Genomic DNA, 21,377 nt, shown 5'->3' on the forward strand with positions numbered 1-21,377 from the left:
ACAGGGGACGGCTTGTGGAGCGAACGGTGTGTTCTGTGAATTGCACAGAAATAATGCAATGCCTCATAAACTGAGCTGCACTTCCCATTCTGGCTGAAAAGAAGCTCACTGACTCGCTCTTACAGGAAGTGCCACCAGGAGATGCCACCTGGCCCTCCGTGCGTCTGACACAAGTGCAGCGGCAAGTGTCTCCGTCCTGTGGTGGCGGGCGGTGACTCATCCCCGTAACCGTGGAAACGTGGAACGCCCCACCCCCCCCACCCCCCCGACCGGGATGCGTCACGGCATCCGGGCTTCCTCCGCTGACCGCTGGCCGTGGGAGAGGAAGGGCTGAGGCAGCGTTTAATTAGCACTGCAGGATCAACACAGTGAAAACGGGCCAGTCCGGCATCCTCTGAGTCTTTCTGTGAGAGAGATTATCAGAAACAAGCGTTGCTGTGAGCTTCCCATTGAATAGCAGTATACAGACAGCTCTGTACATTTCCAGGGGAAAAGAACGCATTTCATTCACTTTACACTGGCAGTCTATACAATGAGTCAATGAGATCTCAATCACAGAATTTATCCAATATTTCTACTTTTTCTCTGTTTTGCACACAGTTGAATTTATTGGCTCGGCTCATATCTGCGGTGTTGGTTGGAGAGAGCCGCTGCTTGCCTCTGACTCAGCGGCTCAGCGGTGGGGTCAGAGGTCAGCCTTTTGTTTGCATCTCGTACCGACTCGGCCAGAGCTGAACAGGCCAGAGGGGGCGTACCCTATCTCTTTCTCTCACTTATGAGAGGGATTGCACCCACTGAATCCCTCCCTCCAACCAGCAGGCCCCTGTCACATTCTGTTTCTTTATCACCTTGTCCACACTGTTTGCTGGGTTAGTTTACTGTGCTGAAATTTTCCCCAAGATTAGTTTACAGATTAGTCTGTGCATATCCTGATTGGTCGGCTCCACTGTGATTTTTGTTGGTTTTTTTAATGTCCATGTTTACGTGTCTCCTGATTTTTGTACAGTACTTGCATGTTTCAGTATTTTGAAGCGGTTTCCACTTCTCACTGGAAACCCACCCTCAGTCACCAAAGAGTGCGATGCCATGTCCAAAACCAACAGTCAGCAAGGCCCACTACAGGCCAAGAAGGCTGCCCGGCCGAAAGGAGAAAACTAGGGTGCACGTTCCCGGAGATGCAACCAACGACCTGATAGCTGCTACTGGATTCCTCCCTTCACCAAACATATGCTGACCCCTTAGGTTACAGTATATGATCAGAGCAAAGCCAATGAAAAATGCTCTGTTTGACTGTGAAACGTGACTGTAGCCTTCATCTGCCTTCCTCACGTAGCTTAGCCTGATCTGCTGGCAACCCGGCGCTTAGTGTTTTGGCCATTTTTTGTAACCCAGGGGTTGGTAACTCAAGTACGACCATGTGCAAAAGCACTAGGGAAAATAAAATTTGATTTATTTGTCGAAGTGTATTTTTATGTCAGTGACACACAGCAGGTTGTCACCCCCTACTGTGAGGTAATGGCACTGCTGGGCAGCTTGCTCACAGGGGGGCTGCCTTAACGCACACGTGCGGATGCATCCTATGTGCGGCTGCGACGGGGCGCCAGGTCGGGTGAATTTCAACTGCTGACTCATAGCAACTCGGGCTTTGCCGTTTAAAAAAATATTTGTAGTCAGATCCCCCTCTGATTCTGATTTAATTCCTCCACCTCCCACGTTCCTCGTTTAGCTTAATTAAAGCAGGCGTGTTGTGATGGCTCGTGGGGGGGGGGGGAGCGTGGGGTTGTGTGTTTGTGTTTTGCCACCCCATAAATCATGTACTCTTCGAAACACACGCTCACACGCACACGCTCCAGCACTTTAAACAGCTCTGGGCCCAGGCCTGCCGTTTCTGAAGCCTGAAATACGAGGTCAGCTAAGCTAGCGCTTAGCGCAGGCCGAAAGGGCATGAAAGGGGAGAGTCATTCCACCATAAACGCTCTGGGGTTCTAACAGTCGGACGGCAGCGGCAGAACTCTCGTTCACCTCCGCGCAATGTGGAATTTGGCGCCCCCCTGAGGCCGGGCTGGTCACCCGCGGAGCTGGACTCCACTGCTGGGGGACCTCTCGCCCTGAAAGTAGCTTTGGGAGAACACAGCAAACAACGCCATTACTCTGCGCGTGGCAGCAGAAGGTCCTAACGGGGCCCTGACTGGACCGCAAGGGACTCTGGGAAGGGGCGGGCACGCTGCGAGCACGCACAGTGAAATAGCTCGGTGTTAAATCAACTCTCACATATGGTCCCTATTGCAGTCATATGTGCCCTGTTAGAGCTGAGCTAGCGCCGGCCTTTTTTTACTGCGCGGCTCGGTCCTGACGCACCTTTCCCAGAGCGCGCTGCGCGGCTGGATTTATGCCGCGCTTAATGAGTCCCAGGTGGGCAGCCGAGGCCGTCTGCAGCGCGGCTCTCCTGGGGAAAACCCGCCCCGCTTTGAAGCTCGCCCCGGAGCCGCCAGCTACCGCCACGCACCCCCGGAAAGGAGGCCGCACACGCCCCTGTGCGGGTCCTGCAGCCCAAACGCTCCCTGCCCCGCGCGCGCGCCTGCCAGCCGCCTGCATGAATGCAAGGCTTTTATTCCCTTTTACCCTGCCCTGCGCACTGTTACCTGCAGGCTGTGTGGAGTTAAGGCATTGAACTCTTACCCACAAACATCTTTCTCTTTTCTACACTCCAGGTTAAAAACTCCATTTTGTGTTTGCGTATATAAATATGGGAATTTTGTAGGTTGGTTTTCATTTTTAAACACAAGTTTGTTTCATTAGCAATATAAAATTGAGTGATGGTCAAAAGCATTCAGTGATTTTAAATTAAGTCATTAAAATAGTTTATGAAAGAGACGGGACTGAGCAGTTAATATGGTTTAAGAGGTGTGTGTAAACGTTATGCTGGTGGAAAAAGGATTGTACTGTAGTGTACTTAAAGGACTGTAAAAGATTAAGGTTCTGTTGTTGTAGGTAGTGTGAGTCTGGATGCTTGCTGACTGCAGACCCCTTGTCGGTGCTCTGTCTTGCAGAGGAGGTGGACTACAGCAACTTCGGCACCAACACGCTGACGCGCCGGAAGAAGGCGGTGGTGACGCTGCGCAACGACGCCAACAGGAAGCGCCCGCACATCCGCATCGGCATGCCGCAGGACTTCCGCCCGGTCTCGTCCATCATCGACGTGGACATCCTGCCCGAGTCGCACCGCCGCGTGCGCCTGTACCGCCACGGCTCGGACAAGCCGCTGGGCTTCTACATCCGCGACGGCACCAGCGTGCGGGTCACGCCCCACGGCCTGGAGAAGGTCCCGGGCATCTTCATCTCGCGCATGGTGCCCGGCGGGCTGGCGGAGAGCACGGGCCTTCTGGCCGTCAACGACGAGGTGCTGGAGGTGAACGGCATCGAGGTGACGGGCAAGACGCTGGACCAGGTGACGGACATGATGATCGCCAACAGCCACAACCTGATCGTGACGGTGAAGCCGGTCAACCAGCGCAACAACATCGTGCGCGGCAGCCGCGTCTCGGGCAGCTCGGGCCAGTCCACGGACAGCAGCGGCAGCTCGGCGGGCTACCCCAGCCTGCCGCTCGCCGTCGCCGCCGCCGCCGCCACCGGGGCCCACGGCCACGCCTTCGCCGCCGACGAGCTGGAGAGCGACGAGGAGTCGGACATCGTCATCGAGAGCAGCATCAAGCGCCCGTCCCGCCGCTCCAACGCCTCGGCCGCCTCCGCCTCCTCCCGCTCCCTGGGCCCCGCCCCCGCCCCCGCCCCCGTCCCTGCCCCCGCCCCGCCCCATCCCAGCCCGCCCCCGCCCAGGCCCGCCTCCGTCATCTCCACCGCCTCCTTCCACTCGCAGGCCAGCCTCAACGGGACGCCCCCCCACGCCGGCCTCAGCTTCAAGCTGCACCGGGACCTCACCCTCCAGCCCCACCACAGCAGCAACCCCGCCCTCCGGGAGAGCAACGGCAGCCTGCACAAAATCCTCAGCTCCCTGCGGACCGACCCCCGGCACAGCCTGGCGCTGCCCAGGGGCGGGGTGGAGGAGGACGGCACGGTCATTACCCTATAGTGCCCCGCCTCTGCCTGTGGCCCCGCCTCCCCCACTCCCGGCTGCACAGAGACTGCCCTGATACGCCTGCAGCCTGTCCGTCAAACTCTTAAAACTCTGAACTCTTCCCCACAAACCACTCTGTTTTCTCTTCCTATTCTACACTCAAGGTTAAAAACACCACTTTGTGTACTTTAAAAAATACATAATACAGGACTGCTGGCTTTCTACTACGTAGGTTTTCTAAATAGAAAAATTTCATTAGAAATATAAACTTTTGATGAGGGTGAAAGCATACTGTTGTGACTGTTATACATATGACTGTTTTGCTCAAAGTAGTTCAAGTGGTTTAAACCAAGTATTTTGTCCATATTGTGGTAATGGGACCAACAAACAGGTGCTATTTATAAACCTTTCATTTTTAATGATAACCTGTCTTATCTTTAGCTGGCCTGACAGATTTGCACAGTTCCAGTCAATAATATTAAGTACTTTTTTTAAACCCTTACAAAATGTACCCTGCAGTATTTTCCTATTTCTAAGTTTATCAAGTAGCTTAAACTTTTTATGGTTGATCAGGGCGATGTACATACCTAATTTACATTGGAATGTGAGAGAGAAGGAATCGGTTATATCAGAATTGAAAGTGTGTGTTCAGAGAATACACCTTCTGTCTTCTTATATTTTACTACAAAAATAATGCAATTTAACTATTTACCACTTACCTATTTAAGCCTAGTATGCACATGGAAAGTTCAGCCCCAGTCCAGCTCCAATTCCTGTAGAAATTTGGCACGTACATACTAAAACGCATGAAGCTCCAGAAGCTCGAAGAAGTCAGGCAGTTTAGGAGAGATATTCAACTTTTTAGTCCTCAGCCCATGTTATCGGCAGTGTGCATGGTGAAGAAAGTGTTTAATTTCCTGATGTGAAATACGATTCTCTGGTTTTAAAAAGTGTGGCAGGTCAGCCCCGAAGCTGTGGATTCTCCACCACCCCGGTCGATCATTTTTGGGACACTCCCTTGAAATTGCCATAACTTGTGTGTGTACTAGGCTTTACGTGTACGTATTACAATGTGCAGGCAGTAATCACCTTATCAGATTGATCTTTTTTCCTGGTGGAAAAAAATATTCATAGCAGAGGAGAACAACTTTACTGTTGCGATACAGACCGTTATGCTCGGTTGCTTCTCCAACTATCATTTCAGATTTTGTTGTTATTGAGGTACAGAGTATGATTAGAATTGATTTAACAAAGAAAGGGAAAGCGTTATGAGATGTTTACCTAAAGTCATTTGTATCTGGAATCTTTATTTAAAAGCGGAAGCGTAACAGCATTTCTCAGTCCTACACCAGGCGCTCTAGAGGGACAGAGGAATGCTGGCTCATGCGCTTTGTCTGTGTATTCTCAGCGTAATGGACGGAGGGCCTCTCTCGCCACCTGAGTGTTAATTAACTTTTATCTTTAACGTTTACTTTGGGCCTCAGAGCTGCCAACTCTCCAAGACCCCCCCCAGACGAGCAGAAGGAGCGGCAGCTTCAGTGTTGTTGCTAGTTACAGTTGAATCTGAGACTAACTTCAGTTCCAAACCCCCCCCCCCCCCCTCCCATGCCCTGTTAGTGGTTTGTGTTCATGGCTGCTGTAGTAATTAGCACAGTTTCTAATGGGCACAAATGTATAGGCCAGATGTGAACTTTGGAACCCACCCTGGTTATAGAGCACAGTCTACTCGTGCTATAACAGTATAAATTTGCGTATCACGCCATTGCGCGTTTAGTACAACATAGAGGTTGGAGCTGAAAGGTTCCTTTGAACAATCCACATCTGAAAAAAATGTCATCTCTGTAAATGTTTTCCATATTTTGGGAGCTCAGTCGTTTTTGTCTTATTGAAATGAAGAAAGTACATTTTAAATATTTGTTTTGTTTCGTGTCGTCTTAAACTAAGAATTTTCTTCTTTTTTTTTTTAAACCCAAATTCCAAGCCTTGTTCTGCATTTTGCTCCAAGTTTGTAATTTTTCTTGATTTGCATGTAATCGGAATCTGTTCCATTTGTTTGCTTTTCATCTTCCATTTGCTACACATTGTGTTAATTTTCTTGACACGCTTTGGCGTTAGAGAATAGAAATTCCCTGCTTCTTTACAACAGGAAAAGATTAATACAGACCACAATGTGGCCCTGAAACTGGATGTGACTCTCTTAAAGAAAGCACCATCTGCTGGAAGGAAGCAGTCATTGCATGGCATAAACCCCCAAATAAGCACCTATCACATTAGGAATTGACACACTGTCTTCATGAAAATTATTTATTGTGGAAATGTGTCTGAATTTGCTTGAATGATCTCATTGTTTTACTGTCATTGTCCATCTTTTTATTGTACACACACTTTTTAATTATGAACTGATCGTTGCAAACATTCAAAACAGATAAACAGATTTATAAAGATTTTCTGGTACGAAGGGAGGCTTTTCTGTGATTTTATCTCAGAGGAGCGGTAGATAAACACTTTTTTGTCACATTGTGAGATGTTCTTTTGATAGCAAATTGTTGCCATTTCATTTGAATGCAGCAAGAGATAAGATATGACCTTTTCTCAAGATTCAAACCACTGAAGCATGTTCCATTTTAGCAAGCATCCTCACATTTGAGTTAATTTCACTACTTTTTAAGGTACAATGGTAATTTATACTCAATCCCAAGTTTCACATAAACTGACTTTTTAAACTTCACTATAGAAAAAAATGTTAATTCCATGTTTTTGTGTCTGCAATAAATTGTAGAGCACAATTAAATATGATAAATACCCTAACTTGAATATACATGTTTTAATGAACCTCATAAGGTTCTGCTTCCTCAGTCTTTGATGCCACTGCATTCTGAAACTGATCAATCCTTTTTTATTTTATTTTTTTTTTGCACAACATTAAACCTCTGACACAACTTTTTTGTACTTTTATTTAATTGTAGTTTTAACATTTTAAAACATTTCTCCCATCTTCAGAGGGAAAAATTTTGATAGTTTGTTCATTAATCAATAGTACATATCACTTGAAAAACAGAACCCTTTCTACAATCCATTTTTATTGTGTGTGAATACTATTTACTCATTATTTCCTTGCTGTTTAAATGAACTTATTTTGTATTTTGAAGAGAAGCAAAATAAAGGAATTAAAGAAGTCCCATTTTGCTCTTACATAAATCCTGTCTACCTGGTTTGTTTTTGTTACTGTTTGTTCATTTTTTAAAAACTGCTATATATTTGTAGCACTTCGTACCAAAGTATTATATGAATACAGCCTAGTAAACCCTATATGAACCTTACAAATGAAAGTCACTGCATTTTCAGGACTTGCTTGTCCAAAATTACAACCATAATTTTTGCCCTAAGGCCAATTTAAAAAATTATTATAAGAGTTTGCCATTGTTGTTTTTTGTTGAGTTCAGTAAAATGACAGTTAAAAGCATTACTGACATATTATAAGCATGATTATGTTAATTTGTCAAATTATTGGTGAAATACACTTATCTTTAAACTTAACTGATGGATTGAAATCTCAGCTGTTACTGTGTGTTATTTTTTTTAAGTTTATCAAAGTACATATTGCAAGTGCCCACCCCATTTGTCATCATACATCAAGCCTGACTTGAGTATGATTTTATTCCATTATTAATATTTTAAAGAAGGTCTAGAGTCCATACTGAAATCATAAATGTACTTAATACATTAAATTATGAACCCAAGCAAAATTATACACCTTCACCAGCAATGAAGGACTTCCAAACAGCATTTAAAAACAACCAGAAAACTGGTGTTATCTCTAAATGCTAAATGTATTAACATTCCTATATGCTATACAAAAGGAGTACATTTTACTGACCTGTGGCATTATTATAGCATATGTAAATGGGAAATTTGGTAAATTTGTGTCTTGGCAAGTCCACATAACTATGCTTTGCTGGATTGTATGTAGATTTTTTCCCTTTAGATATATACATGACACTGCATCAAGTTCACTTTTGATTGTTAATAACAGGAATCCAAGCTAGACAGGGTGTATTAAAAATGTTTATTTAATACTTGAATAACTGTCAATTGCCTTGCCTCTAGCAGATTGAAACCCCAGAGAAAATGTTCACACTGCATTCAGAAACCCATTTACAATGTCAACATTATTTCCTAGAAAAGATCTATAGAGTACAAAACATTTATTTCAAGTGAAATTATGCATGTAGGGCTATATATTATTTATAGACTCCATTGACATGAACTAAAGTCTACAAAAGGCTCGCAATATTTGTAAGAGAACATATCCTCATGTTAATCTGAAAAGACATGTAACCTTATAAGAAAGAAAAACATGTATCTGGTTCTTATATTTTGAAACATTTATCGACTCCGTCCTCAAATCAGTGTGAGCCACTGGGACCGTGTCGGAATAGAATTAAACTTGTAATTTTGTCTAAACCGTGTTGTCCAGAGTTACCTGTATAAACAATTCTCGTAATGTTTATTATAGTAATACAGTGCACCGTCCGTGAAATGGCAATAGTGATAGTAGTAGTTCGTTTTTACGTTTAGGCTATTTGATGTATAATTAACGTGTGTTGTGCCTACTCAACCCTGCCGTGGCTCTGGTGTACCTCAGTTCTTAAGTAGCTAGTATCTTCATCACGTGCAGTAAATCCGCTACTTATTTTCCAGAATCGTTGTGTGCACACAGCTTTAGGGGAATATAAATGCTCTTGTACCGTGTTAAACCTAGCCGAAACTTGCAGCAGGTTTAGGTGCCATAAATTCGAGTTTAATACTCTGCATTATTATATAGGTAGGATATATCCTATTGTTGCGTTAAAGTAGGTCTGCTAATAAATATAGCTCACTGGTCCTAAAGTGAGCTCCGGGCAAAACCCCTTGGGCAGAAATATAAGCCTAAACCTCTTAGGAAAGAAGATAGAGAACATTTTTATTTTTCGGGTCAGCAAATGCTAGATGTATTTGACCTCATTGGTGTGATTAAACAACTGGAAATATTTGCACGTAAAATAAAAATGCTCCATATGCCCCGATTATCCGAAGGACAATGCGAGATATGAACTGTTAAACATTTAGAAAAAGTCTTACGCAGTTCAGTGAGAAAAACCTTCTTTGAGACTGTGAAAAAATCGCGCTACTCAGTTTGACTGTAATTGATCCATACAAGCCACCGTCGACGTTTACAGTTTATCCACGTGATTGAGTCAGCTGGACGACAAACAGGGTACAGAAGGAAAGAAAGAGATCGACGAAGTAAAATGGATTTACGAATAGGTGGATTGGGGCAGCTGTCTCCGCTGGAAGAGTCCAGCGCCGAGGTGAGCAGAGACAGCGGTGTTGTGTCCCAGAGCGAAAGCAGTTTGTCGATGGTGAGCGAAGGACTCAGCAGCGGCACGGTCTCGCAGAGTCAGAGCTTCAGTGCGGTGGTCTCTCAGCCTGAACAGGGGGACGAAGACGAACAGTTGCTGCTGCTGCAGCAAACTGCACATAGTTATTCCTCTTACATCAGGGCCACTGCAGCCGATGAGGTAAGTGCATACTTTAAAACACAAAACAAGACACGCTTTACGGTGTTGCAGTTCTGAGAAAGGTTATTTGCTTTCTTGTTTAAAACCATGTCCAGCGCCAGGGCTTCCAGACATTTTAAATAGGGAAGACGTGGTGAAATATTAAGGAAACATTCTAACTACGTGTCCAACAAAGAGCCTTGTGTTGTTGTCCCTCTGCACATTATACAACTAATCGTCGTTTGTGTATGGTATATATCGTAGTCTAATTATGTTGGCCAGTCGTAGTGTCATCACTATAAATGTTCTGTGTGGCGTAAACACGGAAGTGACACTGCCTTCGTTTAAAGATGAAGCCGAACCTACATAAAACATTTTTTGATGAAAATCAACTTTGATTTTTAATAGTCAAATGCAAGTATAAATTAAATATCCAGATCCGTGTTTTGTTTCCTCAGATCCACAGTTTAGAGAAGAGCTTGGAAGAAATGCTGACTCGTGTGGACGAGTTCGTTGGAATGCTTGACATGGTACCTACCCATTTTATTCCTTTTAAAAATAGATCGAGTAAACAGTTTGACATTTGACATTTGAATTAAGTCAATTTGTCGTCTTATACTTAAACCCCTATATGTTAGCCTCACTTGTCACACTCAAGATTGCAGTTTGAAGATATGGATTTGACAGAGCTGGATTATATCACCCCCATTTGTGTTTGTGACATAACTGTACTATACTCTAAATTATAGTTCTGTAGAAGGGATGCAAAATTTGATTAGAATTATGAGTCGCCAGCATGCCACATTTGTGAGATCAAGTTTAAAAGATGTAATGGAAGCACTAGTGTCATACATTTAATGTTATCTCTAGAGAGGACAACCATTGTTTTAAATGGGAATAAGTAAAGCAGTGGAATTTGGGCAGCAAAATAACTATGGTACCCTAGAATCAGTGGAAAAGTTGTAGCAAATAATAATAACAGGCACATCTGGATTTTTTCCCTTGTGTAATAACTGTTGTTTTCTTTCTCAGATCCGGAATGACACATCTCAGGTTGTCAATGAAAATCTACCTCAAATTCACAAAAAATCTGAAGAAATGAGAGAAATTTACAGAAAAATTGATAAACTTGAGGTAAGTTTTGTTACTTAGAAAGATGTTCTTAAAGCTTGATTACTAGAAAATTTTAATTACGCAGTTGAAACATTTAGAAGACTGGGGTTTTCTGTAGCTACATGTAAAACTGTACAATCTGTAATGTTTTCCCAGAAATGGTTGTGATGATAAATGGTTCTCAACCATCTCAGTTGACATGTTTTGTATTGTGTGATGTCCAGGCTTTTGTGAAGATGGTTGGCATCAATGTCAATGCAATGGAGGAGCAAGTTGCGCAAGCAGAGGGTGAACAGGGCACTCTCCCTGGAGCATTCAAGAAGATATTCCGCACAATGAACGTCCCCGGATTTCTGAACGTAAGGATTTGACCTGCATTACAGCTTACAGCTGATGGTCTGCATGTACAGTTAGCAGTTACACAACTCTTTCCAAAGGACGTAGTGCAGTTGCAAATACAAGATTGTAATTTATGCTGGTGTATGATCTTTTTCAATGAAGCTACCTGCCATTTTATGAAGCTTGTAACATATAAATACTTGTATGAGGAAGGACACAGTACAGCCATGCAATGGTTTCAGTTCTGCAGGTCTTGTAATTCTGGAAACTTCTCAAGAGACAATAAAGGCGGTACATTCATCTAATCTAACAAGTAGTTTATTGAGTGGGCAATCTAGATTTACAGTTGAGTGAAAGCCAGGTTTGTTTTCGCTCTTCATGGTGTACATCTGGGTAGGAATAATAAATCCTTGAAATCTACTTTCCTTAACTATTTTTTATTTTATTTTGTATGTTGTATAGCTTTGGGTTATGTTGTATTTAACTAATGTGCATGTAAATATGGATTGCATAGTCATGTTTCATATCATTGTTGCTTATGCTGAATGGGAAAGGACCTTAACAAATTACTGGATTAGCAAATATTGGTAATTTGACAATAATGCTTTCCTTGGTTGACTGATTTTTAAAATCTGGACTTCTTTGTAGAAGCCAGTGAGCCCACGAAGGCAACAGCAGCACCATCAGGAGCCCTCTGTATTCAGGACTGAGGATTACTTCACATCACATGCAGATCATTGACAGTGATCCCAGCACAGAAACTTCATTTCCCACTTCCACCACCGGGGAAATGCTCTTTTTATCAGTGCTCGACTGCCTGGACGTTGGAGGCAATAACACATATCCTTCGGAAGATCGTGTGGTCTTTGGTGCAGAGCTTTTAACAAGCAATACTGTCCTTTTTAGCATTCGCAGATGTGCAGCTTATCGAAGTCCCTGAGTCCGCCGGTGTAGCGAACAAAGAATCTGGACCTTGCACTCCGAGCAGCCAACTTTGTGTAGCCAAACATTATCGTTGATTTTAAATGGTTTGTTTACTAAGATCCTGTGCAGAAAGTGCCTGCCTTTTTTGTCTGTTAATACCCCCTCTGCCTCAGTGTAAAGAGAAGTCGGTATTGATGTGGTTGGAGGGATTGTTGTGATGGACTCCTTAAACTGGCTGCAGATGGACTAACAGGGCAAATTGGCCTAACTGGGTGGATAGTACAGTACATGGAACTGTAACCCTGCGCAACACTTAATTGTACAAGTAATTTCTGCAGAAATTGACTTTAATATGATATTTGACATGTAAAGGAACTTTTCACAATTTCCAAATGAGCAATTTCCAAATAAATGTTTTAGTACTTACTGGTGTATATAGGCATACGTGTTGTTTGTTTTTCATAAATGTTGAGCACATTGCCATTCTGTTTATACATTTTAAATTGATGCATTTACTAGTATTGAGTTAATGATAAAATATTATTTCCACTTTTCCTTTATAGAAGATTCGAATCCACAGCTTGTGTTTGTGCGCATGCATTTTCGGCTTTGTTCACATTTCTCATCCTCATTGTACGCTTTTGGTAAATTCAAACATAGTACTCTCATTGCTGTTGATAATCTATCATTGATGTACATACTAAATACTAAATAAAGTCATGTCTTTTTATTGCAATCTCTACAATTCAGCTCAGTTGTGCATTTCCCTCATTTCATCTTTGCCCAGGTTTTATGCATCCACCTATGATTTTTTTCACAAGGAACGGTCAGGAACGAGCATATGAAAGGAAATGTTTTCAATGAGTGCTCTTTAGAAGGAAGACCAGATTTTAGATTAATACAATAGTCTTATGGACATAGTATCCAGGCTAGTATTTTTAAATAATCTCCCCAACACTTCTGTCAAATCTTATCTGTTGAACTTAATGGGTGTAAGTTAGGTTCCTTGATGAGCTTGGAAATTTATCACACCTAAACCTATTTTGTGCGTGGTCGTGTACCATGTACCAAAGCTCAGATCCAATAGCTTTTATCCTTAGGTGTTACATTTGGTGGTGGATGTTTGCTTTTTAGGTTATTTAGCCTTCTCTATCCAATGTAACTGAGGAGGAAACTTTGAAAAGGTATATTGGGACATTTTGACAAAAAAAAAAGATAGAGCTCATTTTATCAATAGAGGCCACACCTACAAAATTAATTGGCTTACTGTGGCCTCGTAACGTAGAACCATTCTTTATGCTATGATTTTAGATCTTCATGAGTCCATGCAGGGCGGCACGGTGGTGCAGTGGATACCACTGTCGCCTCACAGCAAAAAGGTTGTGGGTTCTTGGTGGAGTTTGCATGTTCTTCCCGTGTCCACGTGGGTTTCCTCCAGGTACTCCGGTTTCCTCCCACAGTCCAAAGACATGCAGGTAGGCTGTTTGGAGACTCTAAATTGTTAATGGTGTGTGTGCCTTGCGATAGATTGGCGGCCTGTCAAGCCTCTTGCCCAATGCATGCTGGGATAGGCTCCAGCATCCCCCGTGACCCTGCCCAGGATAAGCAGGTATAGATAGTGAATGAGTTGATGCAAAATATGAAGTTTTGTACAAATTTCTCAAAGGAGATATGAGTCTATGTTGAGGAGAGACATCTAGTCCCATGTCTCCAAGACAAACGGCTTAATAGTAATGACCTGTTAAAGTTGCACATTTTTCACCTTGCTCTAATAGCACCATCATTTGGACAATAAAATACATTTTTTTACCTAATGCTACTAGACACATCCTAAACAAACCTGCAAAATTTTGTGATGATTTGTAGTAACTAAGTGAATATAAGGGCTGCTTTTATTTGATTCGCTGATGGTGGATCAACTCGTCCTTATAGATTTTGATAGGACCTTCGACCAACATGCAGCATTCAAGATTTCTACTTGATCGAGCAATTGGTTTAGGAGTTATGACCATTTATTTACTATAGTGCCACCTATTGACGGATTTACACCAAACTGGATAGGCTTAAACCTAATGGACTGTACATCTGAGTTCTCAATTTTTGTGATGATTGGCCATTGCATTCAGGAGTCAGAGCTCATTATATCAACAGAGGACAAGCCTACAAAATTCATTGGCTTACTGCAGCTATGTAGGCTACTTTAATGCAGAAACTTTTCTAATACTGGGATTGTATACAGGGATTTTAGATCTTCATGAATAGATGATGTATACCAAATTTCTTGAAAATCAGTCTGGGAAGAGTTTGATATTTAATATTTAACAAAAAATTCTAAACATCAGAAAATCCAATATGGTGCATTCTTTGTTGTCCAAAAGGCAATTTGGGGGAAAATAATTATATTCTAGCCTGAACGGTTCAAGAGTTATAGGCCAAAAATAAACCCAAAAATGGGTTGGGCCTTGCTGCAGTGCCACCACCTGGTTAATCTGAGTAATTTCTAATCTGAGTCGTGGGTGACTATAACCTAGCTGTCATGTTTGGTTGATGCACAGATATAGTTTTTGGTGTGCAAACATTTTTAGGGCAGAAAAAAATAAATAAAAATCAGAAAACAAACTCAATAGGGTTCCAGCAGCTTTGCAGCTTGGACCTCTAAAAATCACATTTTCCCCCAACTGAGGAACTAAAGCTGGCTGTTCCTAGTATGATTATAAACCAAAGTTCTAAACTGGCTGCTACAATTCCTAAACCGTGAAAGGCTATTTGTGATTTAAAATCATAAAAGCAGTTTAATGAGCATAAAACCAATTATCTGAAAGTCCTTTAGAAATTCTGTCATGAAGAGTGATTTAAAAAAAAATACTGTCACTGTATGGTGGTGGTTTCCCTGCGCCACTTCTTTGAGGAAGAAAAGAACACAAATATATATGAAGATAATGTTAGCTGTAAATACATTACCAAAGGGAAAAAAACAATGACCTAGAATGCCACTTGAATTTTTCTTTTTCAATGAAACCGACTCCTCCCACTTTGCGGTGTCCTATGAGCTACGCATGTATCAAAGGAAAGCCCTCCTATTTAGTTACAATGTTCGCCTCTTTCCGGGTAGAGCGGGAGTTCTTTTTTCTGGCGCGCTGAAAGGTAAGTATAGATTACTCGGTCAGCAGTGTGTATGCAGCGATTGGCACTTGCGAATGATTTGAAATATAATTCAAATACGTGTATCCAACTAGTCAAGCATTTACGTTGGTTGAAAAAAGTTATGTTGTCTGTAACTTGCTAGTTATTCGTCTAGCCTACTTGGAAGTACAGTAGCGCTCACTTGCTAGCTTGCTAGTTTAGCTAAACGTGGATAACCCATCTTTCCTATCGCTTAAATGCAGTTAATTCCAGTCCCGAATCGCAATGGCAGAAAAACCGGTGTGGGAACAAATCGGCGCTGGCTTCGTGCAACATTATTATCAACAATTTGACTCAAATCGAGTTAACCTCGCAGACATTTATGTAAGTAACTAACGCCGATCAACTGCATATACTTAACCTGTGGCAGAGCTATTGCCGTACCCGCCTATCTGAATTTCTGAAAACGCATGCCACTGCTGGTCAGTGGATTAATCTGGATAATTGCAATAGTTGGAGGAGCCATAACGCACGTGGTCTGAATCATGAACTGTGACAAGCGCTAACAAATACATAAAAGTTGAATCTGGGTTTTTTTTTTTACTTTAGCAGCTCGTATAGTACTCACATTATTGTGTTCTAGTGGATTTGGTTGTGTGGGGTTCTTCTGTGGTATAAAAAAGTGTTTTTGTTTTTCTCCAGACCGATTCCTCTTGTTTGACATGGGAAGGAGTAGGCTTTCAGGGCAAAAATGCTATCATGGGCAAAATCAATGTAAGTGACACTGTATGAATCTCCAATGCTCAAACCAACCCCACAGCCACATTTTTCACAATAAAGCTAAACATAGGCTAACTATATGACATTATGAATGTGCATAATTGTAAGCTAAGTGATCTTACTTTCATGATACTGTAGTAAAATGTTGTATTTTTAAAACATTATTCAATCTTTACACTGTTTATTTCCAGTACCTTGTGTGAATTAGTAGGATAAAATGAGTCTAGTACTGAAAAACAGCTTTGCTCTCTTGTCAGAGCCTGCCCTTTAAGACCATTCAGCACAGCATCACTGCACAAGACCACCAGCCCACCCCAGACAGCTGCGTTCTCAGCATGGTTGTGGGACAACTGAAGGTGATGGCTGGAGACTTATAAACATTTACTGTTACTTTTTCTTGTGTTACAGTAACCACCTGAGCTATTGATTCCCATGCATGCATTTAGTAAATTAATAACCAGATACAATTTGTATCTTATTTTCAGAAGATGAAATCTGATAATCATCAAGATAATTTGAAGAATAAGTTTCACTGGTCCCCCTATACTGAATATTTTTATTTTATTTTGAAAGGCTGATGAAGACCAGGTGATGGGCTTTCACCAGATGTTTCTCCTGAAGAACATTGACAACAAGTGGATCTGTTGTAATGAAGTGTTCAGATTGTCACTACATAATTTTGGTTCATAAGATGGTCCGTTGTGCATTTGCTTTTGAGTACATTGATTTAGACTTTTTTCATATGGTAGTCTTAACATCATGAATCCCTTTTGGTTATAAGTTGAATTGTGTAATTAAAATTGTGTCTACTTTCTTACCCAATAAATACCTGCCTGCTTTTTTGTGAATATTGTTTCTTCTATAGAAGATTTTTTTAGAAATTTAAGTGTGCTTATTCAGTAATAGCAGACCATTCAATCAGCTTATTATAATTATGTAATATGATTGTATTTGCCCTGTTAAAAGCTTGACTTTTCACGGTTCTGTTCATCACAGATCTGGGTTATTCTAGTCCGTTGTAGGCTTGGGAATAGTGCAGTACAAAAGAACACCTCAATTCCTCTGAAGAAATTTGGAAAAAATCTAAATTAATGTTTTGACATTTTTACATTTTCCAGCTTCATTGTCTCTAAATATGGAAAATATATTCTATATAATAAATTATTTAACTGTCCATTTAATATGGAGTTTCATAAAGGTTTTATGCCCAAACCTGAAGTGGATATGGCATGTGAGAAGGCTATAGGAATTTGTGTTATGTTTGGCAGAAGTATTTACTTCCATGCCATCTAGAACTAAAACTAAAAACTAAATTTTGCTTCTGTGGCATTGATTTTCCATATATAAATTGTGCAAAATAAAACTTTTTTAATCCAGCTACAAAGACATGGAAGCAAAGGGAGATCTTGGTTGGAATATCTAGCTAATACATTTTCCTCTGGTAGTGATGTGCCCCATGGTCCAGAATTGGACTGACTAATCTTGCTAACTTTGCCCAAGAGTGTGTTGACTTTCCACAGTGCTGTGCAGTGTGATTGCATGCCAGCAAGATCGCCCAGTATGGAAGTTGTCAGTATGATTAAGTTTTACACTGTCTGTTGTTTTTCTGGATGTCAGTGTATGGTGTGGTAGGGGCTGTTGAAAGCATTACAAGTGCTGTTCCAAAGTTCAGATATGCACTAGACTGGCAGGTACAATGGTTGTTAGTCCATTACCATTGTACCCACCAATCTTTGATGTGACCCTTGGAATTTTATTAATAGTTTCTGGAAGGCACTTTGAGTGAGCAGAACTATATCTACACCCAGTGCCTCAAAAAACTATTACTATAAATTCATATGTCTTCCCATAGTAAATCATGGCATTTCCACCCTGCAATATCACTGTCAGTGGTCTGCCATCTGCCAGTGCTCAGCTGATCAAATGTTGGGTGTACAGATGCATTATTTATAAGCTCATTATACTTCCACTTAGTTCACTTGTTTGATCTTGGGTTATGTTCACAATCTTACAGATAAATCTGATACTGTGAAAATGTGCATACACACAATCAAATTTGTTCACAGATTTATCACTGATAGAATAAATAAGGCCCATGGGTCTTGTGTGCTTACTTAATTCTTATAATTGTGTTTAGGAGACTCATGATTCAAATGATCCCTCAGGTCAATTCTGTACTCAAAGTTACTGACTTTGTGACTTTGCCTGACCAAATAACTTATTTTATGAAGCTTTAACACCTCAACTATTAATTGATTTATTTTATTTAGCTTAAATTTAACATCTAATCAATCGATTAGTACTGTTCAATGCACGTTACACCACGATACATGTTACATGGTGTGGTTATACAAGAAAAGCTTGATCATTTTAATTAAGAACCGAGGCAAATTTGAGAGATTACAAAACTAAAGAAAACCTGAAGAGCTGGTCATTGACTTTAGAAAGAAGGAAGTAGATCATCTCCCTCTCTCCATTAATAGACAAGCAGTGGAGTGGGTCCCCCTCCTTCCGCTTACTGGGGACTCTGTTCACCAATCGCTATCATGGGAACTAAACACCAGCCTAACACCAGTAAAGCTCACCAGTGACACTATTTCCTTCAACAGCTGGAAAGGTTTGGTGTCGGTCAGAAAGCCATGATTCATTTTCATAAAGCTGTTATTGACAGTGTTGGAACTTGTTTGGTACGAACACACAATCCCCCAAGGCCCAGCTTGAAAAGGTGGTTTTCACAGCTACAAAAATTATTGGTTGCAGTCTACTTTCAATTAATTCACTTTACAATACCAGAATAATGAGGAAGGCGAAACGCATAACTACCCATCCTTCTCACCCAGCAAATTCCTCCTTCATTCATCCCCCATCAGACAGGAAATAGAGAAGCATAAAATGCAGAACCTCTCACTTGAACAGGGCCTTCCCCAAAGACATGAGGCACTATAATTCAGCTCTTAACTTTTAAAATGGTCTCAACTTTTTAAATGATCTGAATTTCTAAATGATCTGCTTTTCTATTATGATCCTGTGCTGCTTGGGTATTTGTGATGTTGTATTTTGTATGGGATATATAGTATTTAATCTGAGCTGCATAAAGACAAATTCCAATCAACTTTGTGTTGACATGGCAATTAAGTATTGAACTTAAAACTTGAACTTAAAATTGAGCAAAAAGGCTTGCTTGGTGAAAGTATCAGACAAGGTTTTAATTTGTTGTATACCTTGACCTAGGAAAAACTCTTAAAAATATAAACAGCACATGATTAATATAAAAAGCCGAATGATTATATTTTGTAACTTATTTAATGACGTAGCACAGCAAGATTACTTTTTCATTTAGTTAGCCAACCACCTATGCTTGACTCGATTACAAGCTTCATGTGAACAAGGGCAATTAACTCTTCTGTATGAAAGAAAGAGGACTATATACTAATTATGCATCACTGTTGTGATGGATACCTGGCAGCTAGCTAGTTACCTCTAGCTTTGATCATTTGTATACATATGCTTGATGGCTAGCTAGCTAGCTAGCTCGGAAACAACCGTCTATATAGCTAGCTATCCTTACGATAGCGGCCTACTTACTGATTTGGACAGATATGTATGCCAACATGTTTTAGGGAACAAAATATAGATGGAAAGATTATTTTGGAATTAATTTCACCTGACATTAGGTCCTTACAGCTAGTCCTGAATCACAAAACAAAGATAATGCAAGAGCTAAGGGTGTCCTGTTAGTACCATCCCAATAAGAAATGCATTATGCCTGCTTCAATAAAATGTTTCTGTGTAAAATAAAATGAGTTGAAATCAAAAAGGTCATGTGCATATAGATGTTTGGTTTAATCAAAGAAGTTAAAAATCTGAAACTAATACCATCACCATGAAACTTCCCATATCAAATGTCCCCCAACTCCAGCTTGTATCAGTGGCATCTAAACTTGTGTATCTCTCTAGGCAAATACAAAAACAACCTCTATATACATATCTTGCCATTAAATATATTGATCATTAACTAGGGGTACTGGGATTGATAGGATTCAAGAATATGGCAGTAGCATACATATTAAAATGTTTCAAAATATTGACTTAGTAAGACTCCTATGCATAGAATATACACTAATTCACCATTATTGGGCACACCCATCTAGTGCTGGTTAGGACACGCTTTGCCTTCAGAACAGCTTGAATTGTTCATAGCATGCATTAAGTGAGGTACTGGAAAGATTGCTTAGGGATTTTTGGCCATGCTGACTCGATAGCATCACAGTTCCAGCAGATTTTCGGGCCACACATTCTTGTTGAAAACTTGCTGTTCCCACTCATCCCAAAGGTGCTCCATTAGATTGAGATCTGGGGACTCTGCAGGCTATTGGAGTAAACTGAAGCCACTGACATGCTCTTGGAACCAACTTGAAATGATGGATGCCCTGGGACTTTGCACATTATCCTGCTGGAAGTATCCATTAAAAAATGGTAGACTGTGCCCTTAAATGGATGCACATAGTCAACAACAATGCTTAGGTATGCTATGGCATTCGAATGATGCTCAATCGGTATTAAGGGGCCTAATGTGTGCCAAGACAACAAGCCCCACATCATTAGTCCACCACCACCAGCCCACACCATTGAGATGAGGCAGGACGGATCCATGGATTAATTCCATTTACGCCAAATTCTGACCCTACAATCTGCATGTAACAGTAGAAGTCAAGAGTCGTCGAACCATGTGATGGGTTTCCAATCTTAAATCATCCAGTTTTGGCAATCATGTCCCCAGTGCAGCCTCATCTTCCTGTTCTTAGCTGACCAGAGTGGAACCCAGTATGGTCTGCTGTAGCCATCAAATTCAATGTTTGACACATTGTGCATTCAGACATACCCTTCTGCAAATCACAGTTGTAAAAAGCTGATATGAGCATTTATGGCCTTTCTGTTAGCTCGAACAAGTTTTCAAGAAGCCGTTTTCACTGAAATAACTGCCACTCACTAGATGTCTTTTTATCACAGCATTCTCTGAATGAAAATCCCAGAAAAGAAGTGGTTTCTGAGAAGCTCAAACCACTACGTCAAGCACCAACAATCATACCATGGTCAAAGTTGCTTAGATGTTGCTCTTGTCCATTCTAATGTTCGGTGAAACTACAAGTAAACCTTCCCACCATGTCTGCATGCTTTCAGTTTGAGTTGAGTTGAGTTTCAGCCGTATGATTCACTGTTTGTAGGAGCAGGCTATTTGTGTTAACGAGCAGGTGTACCCAATAAAGTGGCCTCTGATCATATAATGTATCCCGATCTTAACACGATAATCGTAAATTCTTTTTTAAATAATCTGTTTATGCAATACAATGATGGTGGTTATTGTATTTATTGACACGCAATTATTATGTACCAAGTATTTCCAGAGCACCAGTTATTGTAGGCCTATATCAATTAATTTTCCCCTCCAAGAGATTCCAACTTCTCAACCAGTAGCTATTTCAGTA

General features: G+C 41.2%; 3 protein-coding genes and 1 long non-coding RNA gene across 4 annotated transcripts in view; 3 read left to right on the top strand and 1 right to left on the bottom strand.

Annotated features, from left to right (window-relative positions):
- The window catches only part of pard6gb (par-6 family cell polarity regulator gamma b), a 42,962-nt gene extending 35,692 nt beyond the window's left edge, over positions 1-7,270 (top strand). Inside the window, exon 3 of the mRNA XM_064348191.1 lies at positions 3,051-7,270. Coding sequence (XP_064204261.1) covers positions 3,051-4,087 — 1,037 coding nt within the window. The 3' untranslated portion in view covers positions 4,088-7,270. The remainder of the gene's footprint in view (positions 1-3,050) is intronic.
- A 1,997-nt stretch (positions 7,271-9,267) lies between these two features.
- Positions 9,268-12,737, top strand: bloc1s4 (biogenesis of lysosomal organelles complex-1, subunit 4, cappuccino). Its single transcript, XM_064348192.1, has 5 exons — positions 9,268-9,633; positions 10,071-10,142; positions 10,645-10,746; positions 10,950-11,084; positions 11,713-12,737. The coding sequence occupies exons 1-5, from the start codon at positions 9,364-9,366 to the stop codon at positions 11,803-11,805; spliced, it is 672 nt and encodes a 223-aa protein (XP_064204262.1). The 5' UTR covers positions 9,268-9,363; the 3' UTR covers positions 11,806-12,737.
- Positions 12,738-14,986: 2,249 nt separating this feature from the next.
- nutf2l (nuclear transport factor 2, like) lies at positions 14,987-16,739 on the top strand. The gene is made up of 5 exons (XM_064348193.1): positions 14,987-15,132; positions 15,375-15,495; positions 15,814-15,885; positions 16,149-16,247; positions 16,465-16,739. The coding sequence occupies exons 2-5, from the start codon at positions 15,397-15,399 to the stop codon at positions 16,579-16,581; spliced, it is 387 nt and encodes a 128-aa protein (XP_064204263.1). The 5' UTR covers positions 14,987-15,132; positions 15,375-15,396; the 3' UTR covers positions 16,582-16,739.
- A 2,337-nt stretch (positions 16,740-19,076) lies between these two features.
- On the bottom strand, positions 19,077-21,089 carry LOC135261681 (uncharacterized). Its single transcript, XR_010332010.1, has 2 exons — positions 20,981-21,089; positions 19,077-20,260 (listed from the first exon to the last, which is right to left on the bottom strand). It is a non-coding gene; the product is annotated as an uncharacterized LOC135261681 (long non-coding RNA).
- Positions 21,090-21,377: the final 288 nt, after the last annotated feature.

Source organism: Anguilla rostrata, chromosome 8 (genome assembly GCF_018555375.3).
Source record: "Anguilla rostrata isolate EN2019 chromosome 8, ASM1855537v3, whole genome shotgun sequence".
Classification (NCBI taxonomy): domain Eukaryota; kingdom Metazoa; phylum Chordata; class Actinopteri; order Anguilliformes; family Anguillidae; genus Anguilla; species Anguilla rostrata.

Coding starts and splice junctions, on each gene's coding strand:
- nutf2l (XM_064348193.1), top strand. CDS start 15,397: ATGGCAGAAAAACCGGTGTGGGAACAAATCGGCGCTGGCTTCGTGCAA. Junction 15,886..16,148: donor CTATCATGGGCAAAATCAAT/GTAAGTGACACT, acceptor CTCTCTTGTCAG/AGCCTGCCCTTTAAGACCAT. Junction 16,248..16,464: donor TGGTTGTGGGACAACTGAAG/GTGATGGCTGGA, acceptor TTATTTTGAAAG/GCTGATGAAGACCAGGTGAT.
- bloc1s4 (XM_064348192.1), top strand. CDS start 9,364: ATGGATTTACGAATAGGTGGATTGGGGCAGCTGTCTCCGCTGGAAGAG. Junction 10,143..10,644: donor TCGTTGGAATGCTTGACATG/GTACCTACCCAT, acceptor TTTCTTTCTCAG/ATCCGGAATGACACATCTCA. Junction 11,085..11,712: donor ACGTCCCCGGATTTCTGAAC/GTAAGGATTTGA, acceptor ACTTCTTTGTAG/AAGCCAGTGAGCCCACGAAG.